Here is a 19,306-nt window from a genome sequence, read left to right as displayed (position 1 = left end):
CAGACACTGATTTTAGTGGGGGAAATTACCTCAACATTTTCCAACCCTGAAAAGGTATTTCCCAATAGAAAAGACGACTGGATCCCTTGCCTCCTTCCTGTCTTGAACAGCACATAACTAATAGGAAAATGTTATGCCTTTAAGCAGTACAGGATTCTGCTGGAGGCTAGACTGAAATGGCCAGGGATGGAAGATTACCTGGCTGGAAACAGAGAATGAGAGAACAGCAGAGAAAGAAATCAGGAGAACAGGAAAGGAGTAGAGGGAGGGAGAACAGTGAGAAAGCTAAAAATGTCTAAGGGAGCTGCAATTAGCAGAGCCCCAACCAACATCAGTTCCAGTCACTCTGGACTGATTGGTGCTGCTGCCTGCTCCTCCCTTCTTCCTCTCATTTAATCATGACCAGACTTCTTTACAGATGAAGAGAGGGAGGGGAGAGGCTATGTAATGGAAAGAGCGCATGAATGGGAGACAGTAAGAGCATGTGTGTGTGTCGGCGAGAGACAGAAAGACATGGGCCTAAACAGTACGGCACAACACACTTCAAGGCCCGAGCCATACCTGATAAGACAAGTGTTCTCTTTGGGGACAACAAACAGACTTACACCCCCCCCCCCCCTCCCCGAGAGAGAGGGAACAAGGGAGTAGCGTAGCGGGGAACAAAACACGTCACAGTTGTTCCCCTAACCATTTTGGTACACAGTGAAGTCTACTCTCCAACTTCACACAGCCAGAAACCTATCAGAGCTGATTACAACATGGATATGTTTTAATTAGGGCTGTCAAATGATTAAAATTTTGTATCAAATTAATCAGAATTTTCAGTGGATTAATCATGATTAATCACTATTTGCAATTACACCTGAATCCTAACCATTTTTTTTTCTGAAATGCATACCAAAAGATAAATAACAGGACACAGATACATAATTTTCATATTATGTCTGTTTATTAACACAGCCAAATAATGGTGTTTTAAATCAAGCTGAAACATACTACACACCATAATATTTGTCTTTGGCTGTGGCTCTTGACGGTGGCTTATAGAATGAGTCTTGAGACGCCACTTGCAAAACATCAAGGAAACCTGAGTCTTCTACAATGCTAATGGGTCTACAATCCTTTGCAATCCATTTTGCTATTGTGTTGGTCAAATTATCTGAGGTTGATTTTGTTAATTGCCTGCAAACATTCAGCGTGGTCTGGCGCAAACCACTTGCTGAATCTGACGGCCCAGCAAACGCATGTTTGGCGTTGACATGGTACTTCAAGCTTGAACAGCTCCGGTGAAATTGAAACTCCTTCTTACAAATCTTGCAAATAACCTTGTACTTGTTAACTGTACCATCATCATTCTTTTTATATTTGAATCCGTCAATAGGCCCACTTTGCTCACCTTGCTCCATCTCGCCTCTAGCTCCCAACCACTTTCCTGACCTGAATAATTTGTCACACTGCGCATGCGTGAAATGCGTTAAAAAAATTGACGTAATTAACAGCAAACAACTAATTAACGTTGTTAACGCGCTATTTTTGACAGCCCTAGTTTTAATAGATATTACATGACTTTAACATAGGTTGTAGCATATACAACTTCGATATAGGCCTATAGTGCTTTCAGATCCCCTTTCAATCAATGAGTATCCACATTCAACAATACAACCTGAACCTCGGAAAACGGAGCTGCTCTTCCTCCCGGGGAAGGACTGCCCGCTCCATGATCTCGCCATCACGGTTGACAACTCCATTGTGTCCTCCTCCCAGAGTGCAAAGAACCTTGGCGTGACCCTGGACAACACCCTGTCGTTCTCCGCTAACATCAAAGCGGTGACCCGATCCTGCAGGTTCATGCTCTACAACATTCGCAGAGTACGACCCTACCTTACACAGAAAGCGGCACAGGTCCTAATCCAGGCACTTGTCCTCTCCCGTCTAGATTACTGCAACTCGCTGTTGGCTGGGCTCCCTGCCTGTGCCATTAAACCTCTACAACTTATCCAGAACGCTGCAGCCCGTCTGGTGTACAACCTTCCCAAGTTCTCTCATGTCACCCCGCTCCTCCGCATACTCCACTGGCTTCCAGTTGAGGCTCGCATCTACTACAAGACCATTGTGCTTGCCTACGGAGCTGTGAGGGGAACAGCACCTCCGTACCTTCAGGCTCTGATCAGACCCTACACCCAAACGAGGGCACTACGTTCATCCACCTCTGGCCTTCTAGCTCCCCTACCTCTACGGAAGCACAGTTCCCGCTCAGCCCAGTCAAAGCTATTTGCTGCTCTGGCACCCCAATGGTGGAACAAGCTCCCCCACGACGCCAGGACAGCGGAGTCACTGGCCACCTTCCGGAGACACTTGAAACCCTACCTCTTTAAGGAATACCTGGAATAGTATAAAGTAATCCTTCTACCTCCCCCACCCACCCCATAAAAAAATAAATAAAAAATAAGTGGTTGTCCCACTGGCTATCATAAGTTGAATGCACCAATTTGTAAGTCGCTCTGGATAAGAGTGTCTGCTAAATGATGTAAATGTAAATCCAAAACTAGGCTTCTTCACCATTCACAAATACTATGGTTTCAGATGGGACAGCGGATAATTATGTTTATAATATTTCTCACAGTGACACCAGACTGCACCAAGATGGGTTCCAGGAAGTATTTAATGTTCTGTGTGGTTTCATATGGTACCCATTCATTTAGTCTGTTCCTCAATAAAACATCCTTTTGAACTTTTAACTGGCTACGAGACTATTGCAGCTCTGTGGGTGTAACATTTATTGACAATTGTGATACCTTCTGGAAACAAAGCTCATATTATAAGGAGGATGGGATCCACCCAAATCATTTGGGTTCCTGGATCCTTTCTCAGCATTATAAGGCTGCGTTGAGACAATGACTTATCAATGACCCAAGCCCAGCTCATTTAATCCCTACCATTGTGTCGCTGAGTTGTCATAATGCTTCAGCAAAATGTACATTATCCCAGGGGCATTGGAAGACAATCTAAGTAACCTAATTAATGTCCCTCTTACTGCCCTGAATGCCTCTGCTGATCCCACAGCTATTGTATTCAATAATCATGTGCCTATGAACCAGAGTGATACTGTTAGCACTAAGGCAGTGTACCGAAGTAGGAAGTCCACTGTGTGCAGCTCACCCTGCACAAACATAAATAACATGAACATGTCTACCTCTGCTAAGCTTCCCCGTAAAGCAATAAAAACAATCAAGCATCCCAGAAAAGCCCATAAAAACAGCCCATGTTAACATTTGTAGCTTAAGAAACAAGGTTCATGAAATCAATAATTTGCTAGTAACAGAAAACATTCATATTCTGACAATCTCTGAAACTCACTTAGATAATACCTTTGATGATACAGTGGTAGCAATACATGGTTATAAGATCTACAGAAAAGACAGAAATGCCAAATGTGGAGGTGTGGCCGTTTATATTGAGAACCACATTTCTGTAAAGCTTAGAGAGGATCTCATGTTAAATACTGTTGAAGTAATATGGCTACAGGTTCATCTGCCTCACCTAAAGTCCATTCTGGTGGGAAGCTGCTATAGACAACCAAGTGCTAACAGTCAGTATCTGGATAATGTGTGAAATGCTTGATAATGTATGTGATATCAACAGAGGTATATTTTCTGGATGATTTAAATATTGACTGGCTTTCATCAGGCTGCCCACTCAAGAGAAAGCTTTAAACTGTAACTAGTGCCTGCAACCTGGTTCAGGTTATCAGTCAACCTACCAGGGTAGTTACAAACAGCACAGGAATTAGAATCAACATGTATTGATCACATCTTTACTAATGCTGCAGAAATGTGCTTAAAAGCAGTATCCAAATCCATTGAATGCAGTAATCACAATATAGTAGCCATATCTAGGAAAACCAAAGTTCCAAAGGCTGGGCCTAATATAGTGTATAAGAGGTCATACTATGAATTTAGTAGTGATTCCTATGTTGTTGATGTAAAGAATATTTGTTGGTCCGTGGTGTGTAATGACATGCAACCAGATGCTGCACTTGACACATTTATGAAATTGCTTATCGCAGTTACTAATAAGCATGCACCCACTAAGAAAATGACTGTAAAAACTGTTAAATCCCCTAGGATTGATGAGGAATTGAAAATGTTTATGGTTGAGAGGGATGAGGCAAAAGGAATGGCAAATAAGTCTGACTGCACAACAGATTGGCAAATGTACTGCAAATTGAGAAATCATGAGACTAAACTGAATAAAAATTACAAACTACACTATGAAACAAAGATAAATGACAAAGAATGATAGTAAAAAAAACTTTGGAGCACCTTAAATGAAATTTTGGCCAAAAAGGCAAACTCATTCATTGAATCAGATGACTCATTCATCACAAAACCCACTGATATTGCCAACTTCTTTAATTATTTTTTCATTGGCAAGATTAGCAAACTTAGGCATGACATGCCAGCAACAAACGCTGACACTACACATCCAAGTATATCTGACCAAATTATGAAAGACAAGCATTGTAATTTTGAATTCCGTAGTGTGAAAGAGGTGAGAACATTATTGTTGTCTATCACCGGGGTCTGACAACTTGGATGGAAAATTACTAAGGATAATAGCGGACGATATTGCCATTCCTATTTGCCATATCTTCAATTTAATCCTACTCGAAAGTGTGTGGGCCTGGAGGGAAGGAAAAGTCACTCCGCTACCTAAGAATAGTAAAGCCCCCTTTACTGACTCAAATAACCGACCAATCAGCCTGTTACCAACCCTTAGTAAACTTTGAGACAAAAATGGTGTTTGACCAGATACAATGCTATTTTACAGTAAACTAATTGACAGACTTTCAGCACACTTATAGAGAAGGCCATTCAACAAGCACAGCACTTACACAAATGACTGATGATTGGCTGAGAGAAATCATCAATCATAGTCTGCTGCTGGAAAAAACTTGTTATTGCTGTATACCCCCTGCTATATCGTGGCTAAAGAGTTACCTTTCTAACAGAACACAGAGGGTGTTCTTTAATGGAAGCTTCTCCAACCTAATCCAGGTAGGGCAGCTTTCTAGGCCCCTTACTTTTTAAAATCTTTACTAATGACATGCCACTGGCTTTGAGTAAAACCAGTGTGTCTATGTATGCGGATGACTCAACACTATATACATCAGCTAATAAAGCGACTGAAATGACTGCAACACTTAACAAAGAGCTACAGTTAGTTTCAGAATGGGTGGCAAGGAATAGGTTCATCCTAAATATTTATAAAACTAAAAGCATTGCATTTGGGACAAATCATTCACTAAACCTCAACTAAATCTAGTAACGAATAATGTGTTAATTGAGCAAGTTGAGGTGACTAACCCTGGATTGTAAACTGTCATGGTCAAAATATATTGATACAACAGTAGCTAAGATGGGGAGAAGTCTGTCCATAATAAAGCGCTGCTCTGCCTTCTTAACAGCACTAACAACAAGGCAGGTCCTACAAGCCCTAGTTTTGTCGCACCTGGACTACTGTTCAGTCGCGTGGTCAGGTGCCACAAAGAGGGACTTGCAATGAGCTCAGAACAGGGCAGCACGGCTGGCCCTTGGATGTACATAGAGCGCTAACATTAATAATATGCATGTCAATCTCTCCTGGCTCAAAGTGGAGGAGAGATTAACTTCATCACTACTTGTATTTGTGAGAGGTATTGACATGTTGAATGCACAGAGCTGTCTGTTTGAACTACTGGCACAAAGCTCGGACACTCATGCATACCCCACAAGACATGCCACGAGAGGTCTCTTCAGAGTCCCCAAGTCCAGAACAGACTATGGGAGGCACACAGTACTACATAGAGCCATGACTACATAGAACTCTATTCCACATCAAGTAACTGATGCAAGCAGTAAAATTAGATTTACAAAGAAAAACATAAAAATACACCTTATGGAACAGCGGGGTCTGTGAAGCAACACATAGGCACAGACATGCATACACACACGATAACATACACATGGATTTTGTGTTGTAGATATGTGGTAGTAGAGTAGGGGCCTGAGGGTACACACTTAGTGTGTTTTGAAATCTGTGTGTTTTGAAATCTGTTGTGAAAGTATTGTAATGTTTTTTAAATGGTATAGCAGTCTTAATTTTGCTGGACCCCAGGAAGAGTAGATGCTGCCTTGGCAGCAGCTAATGGGGATCCATAATAAATACAAACAGTGTATGTGCCTACAGGTCAACAAGAGAATATTGAATTTGGAGTTACTGGAGTAATGAATAAATAAAGAAATTCACCTCCTGTAGGGACAGTGCTCTTCAAAGTGCTCTTCAAAACACTGCCTCTGCATGTCTGGCATGGGGATTATGTGTGTCCTGACAGCCTATCATTTTCATCTGCCAAGGTAAGGTTCACCTCCTGTAGGGTAGTGTACTTAGGGCAAGGAGTTTTTCCTGACCACGGGAAACTGGGCGCGCGCACACACCCTACCTCCCTCCCAAACATTTCCACTGCTCTACGCAGCAGAGCTGAAAATCTTGATAGAGGCCGAAGGAAGAAATGCTTCCCATTTGTTTGTCTCTAAACCTCTTTAGGCCATTACCACAGCAGCCAGTAACACATTTCATCCCTTCTTTCTTCCATCACTCTTTCCTGCCCTCTATATAATACAATAGATATAAGGTAATAGAATCAAGCCCACTAAGCTACAGCTCTCTCCCCTCTCCTCCTTATCAGTCATTGGTATAGTAGGGGAAAGTCCTCTCTGGTATTTCCTGTGGTTAACATCATATTATGCTGCTCCCAGCTTGCTGTGTGGTTGAGGCTGTGTACCGGTACAGCAAATATGACCACATTTTCCAAGATTGTATTGTGTTTGATTGTATGTCTGAGCTGGTATAGATATGGCTCAGATACTACTAATGACATAGATAGTCTCCTCTCTTCACAGACCGGCTCTGGGGACTGGTCTAGGATCAGGTTTCGAAACCAACCAAGGTCCTCCACAAAAGCATGGTGAGATTGAGAACTTGACCCAGATCAGCTCTATGTGCCATCTTTTCTCAATGTAATGAGGACAACAATAATATATGCACTATGCAGCTGTGACATTAACAATGGATATTAGAAATTATAAACTGGGTGGTTCGAGCCCTGAATGCTGATTGGCTGACAATTACGTTAGTAACCAGTTTATAATAGCAATAAGGCAATTCGGAGGTTTGTGGTATATGGCCAATATACCACGGCTAAGGGCTGTGTCCAGGCACTCCGCGTTGCGTCGCGCATAAGAACAGCCCTTAGCCGTGGTATATTTGCCATATACCACACCTCCTCGGGCCTTATTGCTTAATTATATCTCGCATCAGTAGCATTTCAAATAAGTGCTATTTCAAGTGCTGCAGTTCTGCCTTTCTTATAATTTTTACATTTACGTCATTTAGCAGACACTCTTATCCAGAGCGACTTACAGTTAGTGCATACATTATTCTTTTTAATTTTCATACCCCATGGGAATCGAACCCACAACCCTGGCGTTGCTAACGCCATGCTCTACCAACTGAGCTACCTCCCTGCCGGCCATTCCCTCCCCTACCCTGGACGACGCTGGGCCAATTGTGCGCCGCCCCATTGGTCTCCCGGTTGCGGCCGGCTACAGCAGAGCCTGGATTCGAACCAGGATCTCTAGTGGCACAGCTAGCACTGCGATGCAGTGCCTTAGACCACTGCGCCACTCGGGAGACTACAAATCCAGACTGAGCAGCTGTCCCCATGCCCTACTTATTGTCACGCATTGTTAAATCACATTAAATGTACACTACAATAGGCTGCTAGTACAGGATAATGTGTTTGTAGAGGTTTTGTTTGGATTCTTTACTCTAATGTTCTGCACAGGCAGTTATTTTCCTGGCCAGTCTCTTTCATTCACAGAGAGGGAAACTGGCTGCTTCACAAACAGAACCTGAATCGGCAGCACCGGAATAAATAAAACTCAGTCAAACAGGTCTTCCACCAACACAGCACAGCATTTTGTAAGGATTCCTTTGGTACTAAAGTAAACAGCACACATAATGTAATGCTGGTGATATCAATGCTGAGAAGTGGGTCCTACCGTCCGAGGCAACTGCTGAGAGACACACAGACACAAAAACCCTTACACCACCTTTACTATGAAATTACACACAGCGAGGTACACTATATATACAAAAGTATGTGGACAACCCTTAAAATTAGTGGACTCAGCTATTTCAGCCACAACCGTTGCTGACGGGTGTATAAAATCGACCACACCGCCATGCAATCTCCATAGACAAACAGTGTCAGTAGAATGGCCTTACTGAAGAGCTCAGTGACTTTCAATGTGGCACCGTCATAGGATGCCACCTTTCCAGCAAGTCAGTTGGTCAAATTTCTGCCCTGCTAGAGCTGTCACGGTCAACTGTATGTGCTGTTATTGTGAAGTGGAAACGTCTAGGAGCAACAACTGCTCAGATCCCATGGCATAGTGTTTATGAACTGATACGCAAAACGATAACGGATTCAAAACTTAGAATCTTTCAATTTAAATTATTATATACAATTCTTGCTACCAATAGAATGTTATTTATATGTGGGATACAATCTTCCCAGCTCTGCAGATTTTGCTGCGAAGAGACAGAAACATTAGATCATTTGTTTTGGTACTGTCCATTTGTAGCTTGTTTTTGGACACAGGTCCAGGAATGGCTAAAGGATTGCAATATTTACCTGGAGCTAACCTTGCAGATAGCATTACTGGGTGATCTGAAAAGTCATAGTCAATCGATCAATAATATAATAATACTTTTAGCAAAAATGTTTATTTTCAATTTACAATCTGTAGAAACAATGAGAATAGAAAGGTTCAGAACTTTTGTAAAACATCACAGTACAGTTGGCAAATAGAAATCCTATATGGATGGTGTTAAGAGATAGATGGGAGGTGTTGAATGGAGTTTAAGGATGGGACTAATAACAACATAACTAATAATGTAAGCATACTGTGTCCATAATAAGTATGTAGGTTTGGAGCTTTTGTGAAAGAGCACAGTTAGAAAGATATGGCATATAGAAGCAAACCAGATGGACATCATGAAAATGATCGGAGAGGTTGAGAGTAGTAGAAGTTCAGGAGAAAAAAAAAATATATATATAATTATTGTAAAATTGACTGTCCATAAAATGTATATAGTAAGTATAAGCTGGAAGTAGAGGCCTAAGCATTGTTGTTCACTAGCTTACTCCAATTAGGGAAAGGGTGGTGGGGTTGGAAAGTAATAAAGGGGAATATATATATTTTTAAATTATATTTTACATTTCAGTGATTTAGCAGACGCTCTTATCCAGAGCGACTTACAGTTAGTGAGTGCATATATATATATTATACTGGTCCCCTGTGGGAAAGGAACCCACAACCCTGGCCTTGCAAACGCCATGCTCTACCAACTGAGCGACACAGGCAAGTTCTCCCACTTAAAAAGATGAGAGAGGCCTGTAATTTTCATCATAGGTACACGTCAACTATGACAGACAAATTGAGAAGAAAAAAAATCCAGAAAATCACATTGTAGGATTTTTTATGAATTTATTTGCAAATTATGGTGGAAAATAAGTATTTGGTCACCTACAAACAAGCAAGATTTCTGGCTCTCACAGACCTGTAACTTCTTCTTTAAGAGGCTCCTCTGTCCTCCACTCGTTACCTGTATTAATGGCACCTGTTTGAACTTGTTATCAGTATAAAAGACACCTGTCCACAACCTCAAACAGTCACACTCCAAACTCCACTATGGCCAAGACCAAAGAGCTGTCAAAGGACACCAGAAACAAAATTGTAGACCTGCACCAGGCTGGGAAGACTGAATCTGCAATAGGTAAGCAGCTTGGTTTGAAGAAATCAACTGTGGGAGCAATTATTAGGAAATGGAAGACATACAAGACTACTGATAATCTCCCTCGATCTGGGGCTCCACGCAAGATCTCACCCCGTGGGGTCAAAATGATCACAAGAACGATGAGCAAAAATCCCAGAACCACACGGGGGGACCTAGTGAATGAACTGCAGAGAGCTGGGACCAAAGTAACAAAGCCTACCATCAGTAACACACTACGCCGCCAGGGACTCAAATCCTGCAGTGCCAGACGTGTCCCCCTGCTTAAGCCAGTACATGTCCAAGCCCGTCTGAAGTTTGCTAGAGTGCATTTGGATGATCCAGAAGAGGATTGGGAGAATGTCATATGGTCAGATGAAACCAAAATAGAACTTTTTGGTAAAAACTCAACTCGTCGTGTTTGGAGGACAAAGAATGCTGAGTTGCATCCAAAGAACACCATACCTACTGTGAAGCATGGGGGTGGAAACATCATGCTTTGGGGCTGTTTTTTCTGCAAATGGACCAGGACGACTGATCCGTGTAAAGGAAAGAATGAATGGGGCCATGTATCGTGAGATTTTGAGTGAAAACCTCCTTCCATCAGCAAGGGCATTGAAGATGAAACGTGGCTGGGTCTTTCAGCATGACAATGATCCCAAACACACCGCCCGGGCAACGAAGGAGTGGCTTCGTAAGAAGCATTTCAAGGTCCTGGAGTGGCCTAGCCAGTCTCCAGATCTCAACCCCATAGAACATCTTTGGAGGGAGTTGAAAGTCCGTGTTGCCCAGCGACAGCCCCAAAACATCACTGCTCTAGAGGAGATATGCATGGAGGAATGGGCCAAAATACCAGCAACAGTGTGTGAAAACCTTGTGAAGACTTACAGAAAACGTTTGACCTGTGTCTTTGCCAACAAAGGGTATATAACAAAGTATTGAGAAACTTTTGTTATTGACCAAATACTTACTTTCCACCATAATTTTCAAATAAATTCATAAAAAATCCTACAAAGTGATTTTCTGGAGAAAAACAAATCTCATTTTGTCTGTCATAGTTGACGTGTACCTATGATGGAAATTACAGGCCTCTCTCATCTTTTTAAGTGGGAGAACTGGCTGACTAAATACTTTTTTTCCCCCACTGTAGAGGTCTGTAATTTGTATCATAGGTACACTTCAACTGTGAGACGGAATCTAAAACAAAAATCCAGAAAATCACATTGTATGATTTTTAAGTAATTAATTTGTGGAGTTTAGACCAAAAAGCTCTATTTTTTTGTCTCATCAGACCACATGACCTTCTCCCATTCCTCCTCTGGATCATCCAGATGGTCATTGGCAAACTTCAGACGGGCCTGGACATGCGCTGGCTTGAGCAGGGGGACCTTGTGTGCGCTGCAGGATTTTAATCCATGACGGCGTAGTGTGTTACTAATGGTTTTCTTTGAGACTGTGGTCCCAGCTCTCTTCAGGTCATTGACCAGGTCCTGCCGTGTAGTTCTGGGCTGATCCCTCACCTTCCTCATGATCATTGATGCCCCACGAGGTGAGATCTTGCATGGAGCCCCAGACCGAGGGTGATTGACCGTCATCTTGAACTTCTTCCATTTTCTAATAATTGCTCCAACAGTTGTTGCCTTCTCACCAAGCTGCTTGCCTATTGTCCTGTAGCCCATCCCAGCCTTGTGCAGGTCTACCATTTTATCCCTGATGTCCTTACACAGCTCTCTGGTCTTGGCCATTGTGGAGAGGTTGGAGTCTGTTTGATTGAGTGTGTGGACAGGTGTCTTTTATACAGGTAACGAGTTCAAACAAGGTGCAGCTAATACAGGTAATGAGTGGAGAACCGGAGGGCTTCTTAAAGAAAAACTAACAGGTCTGTGAGAGCCGGAATTCTTACTGGTTGGTAGGTGATCAAATACTTATGTCATGCAATAAAATGCAAATTAATTACTTAAAAATCATACAATGTAATTTTCTGGATTTTTGTTTTAGATTCCGTCTCTCACAGTTGAAGTGTACCTATGATAAAAATTACAGACCTCTACATGTTTTGTAAGTAGGAAAACCTGCAAAATCGGCAGTGTATCAAATACTTGTTCTCCCCACCCTGTGTGTGTGTGTGTGTGTGTGTGTATATATATATACATACACACACATATACACACACACACACACACACAGGGGTTTGGAAGTGATGCAGACAATTACATTGATGGAAGTTACAATCTGCAATATTAAGCTGATCTACCCCCTAAACATTTTTTTACAAAATAAAACTACGGCTCAGCCGCGAAGAGGTAGGCCACATAAGCTCAAAGAACAGGACCACCAAGTGCTGAAGCACGTAGCGTGTAAAAATCGTCTGTCCTCGGTTGCAACACTCACTACCGAGTTCCAAACTGCCTCTGGAAGCAACGTCAACACAAGAACTGTTCGTCAGGAGCTTCATGAAATGGGTTTCCATGGCCGAGCAGCCGCACACAAGCCTAAGATCACCACGCGCAATGCCAAGCGTCGGCTGGAGTGGTGTAAAGCTCACTGCCATTGGACTCTGGAGTGTCACCATCTGGCAGTCCGATGGACTAATCTGGGTTTGGCGGATGCCAGGAGAACGCTACCAGCCCGAATGCATAGTGCCAACTGTAAAGTTTGGTAGAGGAGGAATAATGGTCTGGGGCTGTTTTTCATGCTTCAGGCTACGCCTCTTAGTTCCAGTGGAGGGAAATCTTAACGCTACAGCATACAATGACATTCTAGACGATTCTGTGCTTGTAAATTTGTGGCAACAGTTTGGGGAAGGCCCTTTCCTGTTTCAGCATGGCAATGCCCCCGTGCACAAAGCGGGGTCCATACAGAAATGGTTTGTCGAGATCAGTGTGGAAGAACTTGACTGGCCTGCACAGAGCCCTGACCACAACCCCACTGAACACCTTTGGGAGGAATTGGAACGCCGACTGCGAGCCAGGCCTAATCGCCCAACACCAGCGCCCGACCTCACTAATGCTCGTGGCTGAATGGAACCAAGTCCCCGCAGCAATGTTCCAACATCTAGTGGAAAGCCTTCCCAGAACAGTGGAGGCTGTTATAGCAGCAAAGGGGGCACCAACTCCATATTAATGCCCATGATCTTGGAATGAGATGTTCGACGAGCAAGTGTCCACATACTTTTGGTCATGTACTGTACTTGAATGAGCACATTCAGTGCAGTGACTGGAAAAATACCATTCAGCCATTTTGTGACAGAACAGTCAAACGGTTTCTTCTAATGAATGGAGGTTTGGGTGCATCTGGAGCAACTGCTATTTGGGGCCAATCCTTCAGTGTAGCCAGGACACATCGGGGTTAGTAGAAGAGAGTAGACCAATCAGAGTTCTTTGTAGTTCTCCGTTACGCCTAATTTGTCTCCTCAGTCAGATGAAGGTTTGCAAGGCCTCCCTCCTGACACTGGCCGTGACACATGCAACTCTGTAGTTAATGTGTGTGTGTGTTTGTCAAGTGCCCCATGCCAGTCCATTCAAGTTGAGATAAATGATACAATGACAGTTCTATTGCTGTGTTGCACTGTGTGGTGTTTATGGTCTGACTTTCTACAGTATGTCCACACTGAATGGGAGTAACCTTCCTGAACTCAAATGTATAGTTGTGCTATGACTGTGTGTGTATTGTGGGGTTTGACCTTTAGGAGTTATTGCCTTGCTATTTTAATGGGAGAATAATACATAGCGTGAAGTTATGTTTTTATGAATTAGTCTGAATTAATTCATTTGCATGCATAGCCAATTAGGCCTAAATTACCCTTTACCTTAAATCTCTTTTTTTATCTTACATTTAATTTAAACAGATCTTAACTTAAGCAGCCAAGTTGCTGTCTACGAAAAAAAACTAGCCAGAAATGCCTCTGAATCAAGATGACACTCGCTGATTTATACATCAAAACATCCTTACCCTGAGCTCTACCTTTAAAATGAAAAACCCAAACAGCTTCCCATCGGTCTTGTTGGGGGCAGAACTGCTTAAGCAGTGCTTAGCAAGCAAACAGCAAGAGCAGGGAGATCATTTTAGAGTTATTCAAAATGGCTGACTGGGCCCATCAACATGAGTTATCCCAGCACAGTGCTGCTCTGCAGACTGCTATTGGCCTGGTTACTGGGAAGTAGCAGCTCCTCTGAGAACTGATACAGCTATGAGAACTGCTCTGGGAACAGCAGATACACTGTACTTGGAATTGCCAGAAGCAAAATGGCAACTTGCTTATAAGAACTTCAGAAAAAGCTTGAGAGAATAATTGTGATATGATAGTATAGGTACTTGGAAAATATTGCGAGATGATATTGCGAAGTAATCTGGTGATTTAGGGGCACAAAAAGTCATGAGCAGTGTGTGTGTATTCGTTCAGGATCTTACTTTCTCAGGTGTTCATGCTCCTTCAGAAACAGTTCTGTTCTTCTGTTGTTCACTCCTGAGCCACTCTTGTATGTCCTGTTGGACAGAAAGAGAGAATGGGTTTAATTCATATAACATATAGTAGTGCATATAAATGAATCAGACACAAACTCAAGATGACAATCACTGCTATGACCATATGAAATATTTACTGAGAAATTGCTCCTGATTAATCTAAGGTATTACCAAATTTAGCCACGATTGTATCAAACACAACATCTATTGATTCATCATTGTGACCATTTGAAACAAGGTTAGTCTGAAACAAGGTTAGTCTATGCAGCTACAGTCCAAGCAGACGGGCACAGTTGGTAAAAGGACGAGTTCATTTATAACAGGAGGACAGCCATGCTGTGGAGGTGGTTTAAAGAGACAACTATAGGACTGCAGTAGATGTAGAGCTCTTAAAGCAGCCTGGCCTGAATGGAAAACACTGAGGAGGGTTTCTCCTGCTGTCAACATCACTATGTAGGCTAATGGGCAGGGCTTTGCAGCTCGCCCCTCTCCCTACCACTGCTGGGGGGAGGGGGAGGAGATGGGAGACCTAAGACATAAATGTTAATCCATTGGATGTACAGTAAGCGTTGTCTGCCTTGAGGCATCATACTGTATGGGTGGCTGGCCCTGCATTAAGGCCTCGTACTGCAGGGGTGGCCAGCCCAGTCCTAGCACCCCCAGACCCAGCCCAGTTGGCATCCCAGGCATTGAGAGTCTGTTTAATCATTCCAACAAGGCTTTTAAAAGGGCATGGCAGTAAAACAGCCATAAAACATTTTATGGTCCCGTGTGGCTCAGTTGGTAGAGCATGGCGTCGCCAGGGTTGTGGATGCGTTTCCCACAGGGGGACCAGTACGGAAAAGCACAATAAAATTCACTCACTACTGTAAGTCACTCTGGATAAGAGAGTCTGCTAAATTACTAAAATATACAAATGTTTTGTCGCAGTGAGGAAGGTGCCAGGGCGCTACTGTGCTGGCTAGGGCTGGGAATTGCCAGGGGCCTCACGATACGATATTATCACGATACTTAGGTGCCGATACGATATGTATTACAATACTATATGTATTATGATTAGATACTGCGATTGTATTGCGATTTGATGTTCCAAACATATTGCTCAATATACTGTATGTCTGCTGCAGAGAGACAAGAGAAAATTAGTTTTTGTTGGCTCACTATTTTAAAAGAAGATGGAAAGAAAGCAATAGGATGAAAAATACCAGAGTTTTTGCACAGGTTCAGCAGACTAGCGCTAGCTGACGCTACCTAGCTATACTTGGACACAAATCGATACTTGGAGTCAAAGTATTGATATAATATCATCCAAAATAATATTGTGATATGTAACTATCGATTTTCCCCCCCATCACTAGTGCTGCTCCGTGCTGGACAGAGCTTGGTGTGTGTTGGCCAGAGTAGTCTATTGACACGGCTAGTGCCACACTTCAAATCAAATCTAATTTTATTTGCCACATGCGCTGAATACAACAGGTGTAGACCTTACAGTGAAATGCTTACTTACAAGCCCTTAACCAACAACGCAGTTAAGAAAAATAAGTGAAGTGAAAAATAAAAAACAACAAATAATTAAAGAGCAGCAGTAAAATAAAATAACAGTAGGGAGGCTATTTACAGGGGGTACCGGTACAGAGTCAATGTGCGGGGGCACAGGTTAGTCGATGTAATTGAGGTAATATGTACATGTGGGTAGAGTTAAAGTGGGTAGTGTTAAATACTTGTGGGAGAAGTACAATGAAAATGGACGTGAAGAGGTAGTAATGGAATGGTCCACATCTCAGAGGGATTGGCTGGTCATTGCTACAGTAAAAACCTTAGTGGTCCTGCTGGTCATTGCGCTAACGCTAGTTAGCATTAGCTTGCGAAACTGCCTACATCTTGCATTACCTATCTCATATGTATATTCTGTATTCTATACTATCTATTGCATCTTAGCCTATGCCACTGATAATGACATTGCTCATCCATATATTTATATATTCTTATTCCATTCCTTTACCTAGATATTTATTTACATTTATATATATATATATATATATATATATATATATATATATATATATATATATATATATATATATATATATATATATATATAGTGTTATTGACTGTACGTTTTGTTTATTCCATATGTAACTCTGTGTTGTTGTTTTTTCCGCACTGCTTTGCTTTATCTTCACCAGGTCGCAGTTGTAAATGAGAACTTGTTCTCAACTGGCTTACCTGGTTAAATAAAAGGTTAAATAAATACACAATTTTTTTTTTGTTGTGGAACTGTTAGATATTACTTGCTAGATATTGTTGCACTGTCTGAACTAGAAGCACAAGCATTTCGCTACACTCGCAATAACCATCTGTATGTGACCAATACATTTGATTTGATTTGATACTGGACACCGATACATAAAAATGATATCCACTAGTTCATCTGACTCTGGGGAAGTAGATACCATTGCCCAAATCCCTAAGTATCCCTTTAAGATGGCTGGAGCCATGTGTGTGTGTGGTTTGGTTGTAAACAGACAGAGCCCTCATCTTCTGACTACTGAAGCAGCCACACACCCAGTCAGCTCTGTTGCAGAAGATGGGTGTACTGCTACCTGGTGGGCAACAGGGGAATGTGTGCTGCATTTCCATAACAACGGTTTATAGTTACACAAGAAAGACACCACTCAGCCCCACACTTCAGGGTTTCTAGACCCATTTCAATTATGCTTAATTAAAGTTTGAGCTGAAATGGTAAAACATCACAAAATATGCAAAGACGCTATCAAAATCCCATCAGTTTTACAGGATTGACTTTCCCAAACCATATATACACTATAATAAACTAGGAGGTTTGATCCCTGAATGCTGATTGGCTGAAAGCCATATACCACGGGTATGACCACCAAAAATGTTTTACTGTTCTAATTACGTTGGTAACCAGTTTATAATAGCAATAAGGCACCTTGGGGGTTTGTGGTATATGCCCAATATACTACGGCTAATGCATCGTCGTCAAGTTACGTCATGCCTAAGAACAGCCATTAGCCGTGGTACCACACCTCCTCGGGCCTTATTGCTTAAGTCTATACTGTTCACCAAGTAGCCTATACAAATGGCACACTGTTGATTAGGCCACTCACAGAGTGGATATGAGCACCCAGCAACCCCTGTCGAAAGCTCCTTAGCGCTACTCTCAATTCCCACTGCAGTGGCTGCTGGACTAGCTATAGGCTGTAAGCCCATAAGCACTTTATTGATGCTCTCCTTCCTCTCCACTGACCTGGGATGAATGCATAGAATTAGGAATTAGAATACTAATTGTAATTTTAAAAGATCTCAATGATCGAATGTCTCTGCTGTAACCAAGAAGCTTGACCTTGACATCTAGCCACTTAGCTAGCAAACCAAATGTATAGCTGGAACCCTGAGCTAGACATTATTTATTTGACACATCTTAGATTTTACAGTTATAATTAACTTCTAGTTATAAGCAGTGGCGTAGCACGGTATTGAAAATCATAGTGTCGGTATTTCGAAATATCCCGGTATACATTACATCGCCCAAGCCTACTAGAGAGGGAACATCCATGGTGGATAATGTGTTATTATGTCATGCTGGCAGGGATCTTTTAAAATATACTTATTGGGGGGATTTGGCATTGTCTGGTTACAGGATGTAATACATCACTTAAGAATTATTGCAAACAGTACTGATAAGAGTATGCATGATTGTATGGTGATCTTATAAACAGCGCAATATACTATATCGATTCAAAGAAGCCCAACAACGGTAGGCGACATTACAGTGGACTTTGACATATAAGCTAAGTAACTAGGATGGCCGCCAAACTAACAGCTGCAAGCTGCCATAATATTGATCGACACATAACATGGATTTATATATGAGAAGGCTCAAAAGGAGACCATTGGATGACATAAGAGGCTGAAAACGTGCATGATCGGGTTGCCATGATGATTTTTCAATAGAGTCCAAAGTCTGCATGAAGCTTGAATATACTGTACAATAAATAGGTAGAAAGAACAAGAGGATACAACAGTTTTCTTGTACTTGAAGAGATGCCAAATTATTTTTATAGTCAGGTCAGTCAAGTAGCAGAGGAGTGACGACAAAATGACTATAGGTCTATTTCATAATGACTGTATAGTATCATGTATAGGTGTATCAGCTAAACTGAAATGGCTTTAGAACCTGTGGACCTTGACACAATGGACAACTGTTAAAGAATAGTGGTGAAGCATCCCAGTGGTGCCCTGACAGACTACCACCTCTACCATCTCCCTCTCTGTGTCTCTCTCCCTCTCTATATCTGTCCATCTCGCTCTCTCTTCTTTCCCTCACTTTCGGTCTTTCTGGCTCAGTTTCCCTATTTCTCTGAGTTTCCTGGAAATGGAAGCTCTGAGTCTCTGTATATGCATGACTGCCTGTGTCTCTTCTCCAGTGGCGCGGTGTGAGACAAGGACTGCAGCTACAACCACGAGCTGTCAGCACAGCCTAAGGTTCTCTCACCAGTCTAGTGCTCACGGCTCACTGCAGCGCTGTAGCCTCCAGGCATCCATCCACCTCACCGCCCTCCCAGGAGGAGTTCCAATATGATGCCAACTCAATGCTTGATAGTACAAACAATAGGGGTTCTTGTTAGCTTAGCGCTGTTGTACACTGCTCAAAAAATAAAGGGAACACTTAAACAACACAATGTAACTCCAAGTCAATCACACTTCTGTGAAATCAAACTGTCCACTTAGGAAGCAACACTGATTGACAATTAATGTCACATGCTGTTGTGCAAATGGAATAGACAACAGGTGGAAATTATAGGCAATTAGCAAGACACCCCCAATAAAGAAGTGGTTCTGCAGGTGGTGACCACAGACCACTTCTCAGTTCCTATGCTTCCTGGCTGATGTTTTGGTCACTTTTGAATGCTGGTGGTGCTTTCACTCTAGTGGTAGC

The 19,306-nt window shown here is 42.3% G+C and overlaps 1 protein-coding gene across 3 annotated transcripts in view; it reads right to left on the bottom strand.

Annotated features, from left to right (window-relative positions):
• Positions 1 to 19,306, bottom strand: part of LOC121566504 (Golgi SNAP receptor complex member 1) — a 66,057-nt gene that overhangs the window by 33,517 nt on the left and 13,234 nt on the right. For all 3 annotated transcript variants that reach the window (XM_041876526.1, XM_041876536.1, XM_041876531.1), the window contains exon 6: positions 14,290 to 14,364. In XM_041876526.1, the coding sequence (XP_041732460.1) occupies positions 14,290 to 14,364 (75 nt within the window). The remainder of the gene's footprint in view (positions 1 to 14,289; positions 14,365 to 19,306) is intronic.

The sequence above is a fragment of the Coregonus clupeaformis genome, chromosome 5, assembly GCF_020615455.1.
Source record: "Coregonus clupeaformis isolate EN_2021a chromosome 5, ASM2061545v1, whole genome shotgun sequence".
NCBI classification, from domain to species: Eukaryota; Metazoa; Chordata; class Actinopteri; order Salmoniformes; family Salmonidae; genus Coregonus; species Coregonus clupeaformis.
Note: the sequence above shows the minus strand (reverse complement) of the source record. Positions and strands in the feature narration are given on the sequence as shown.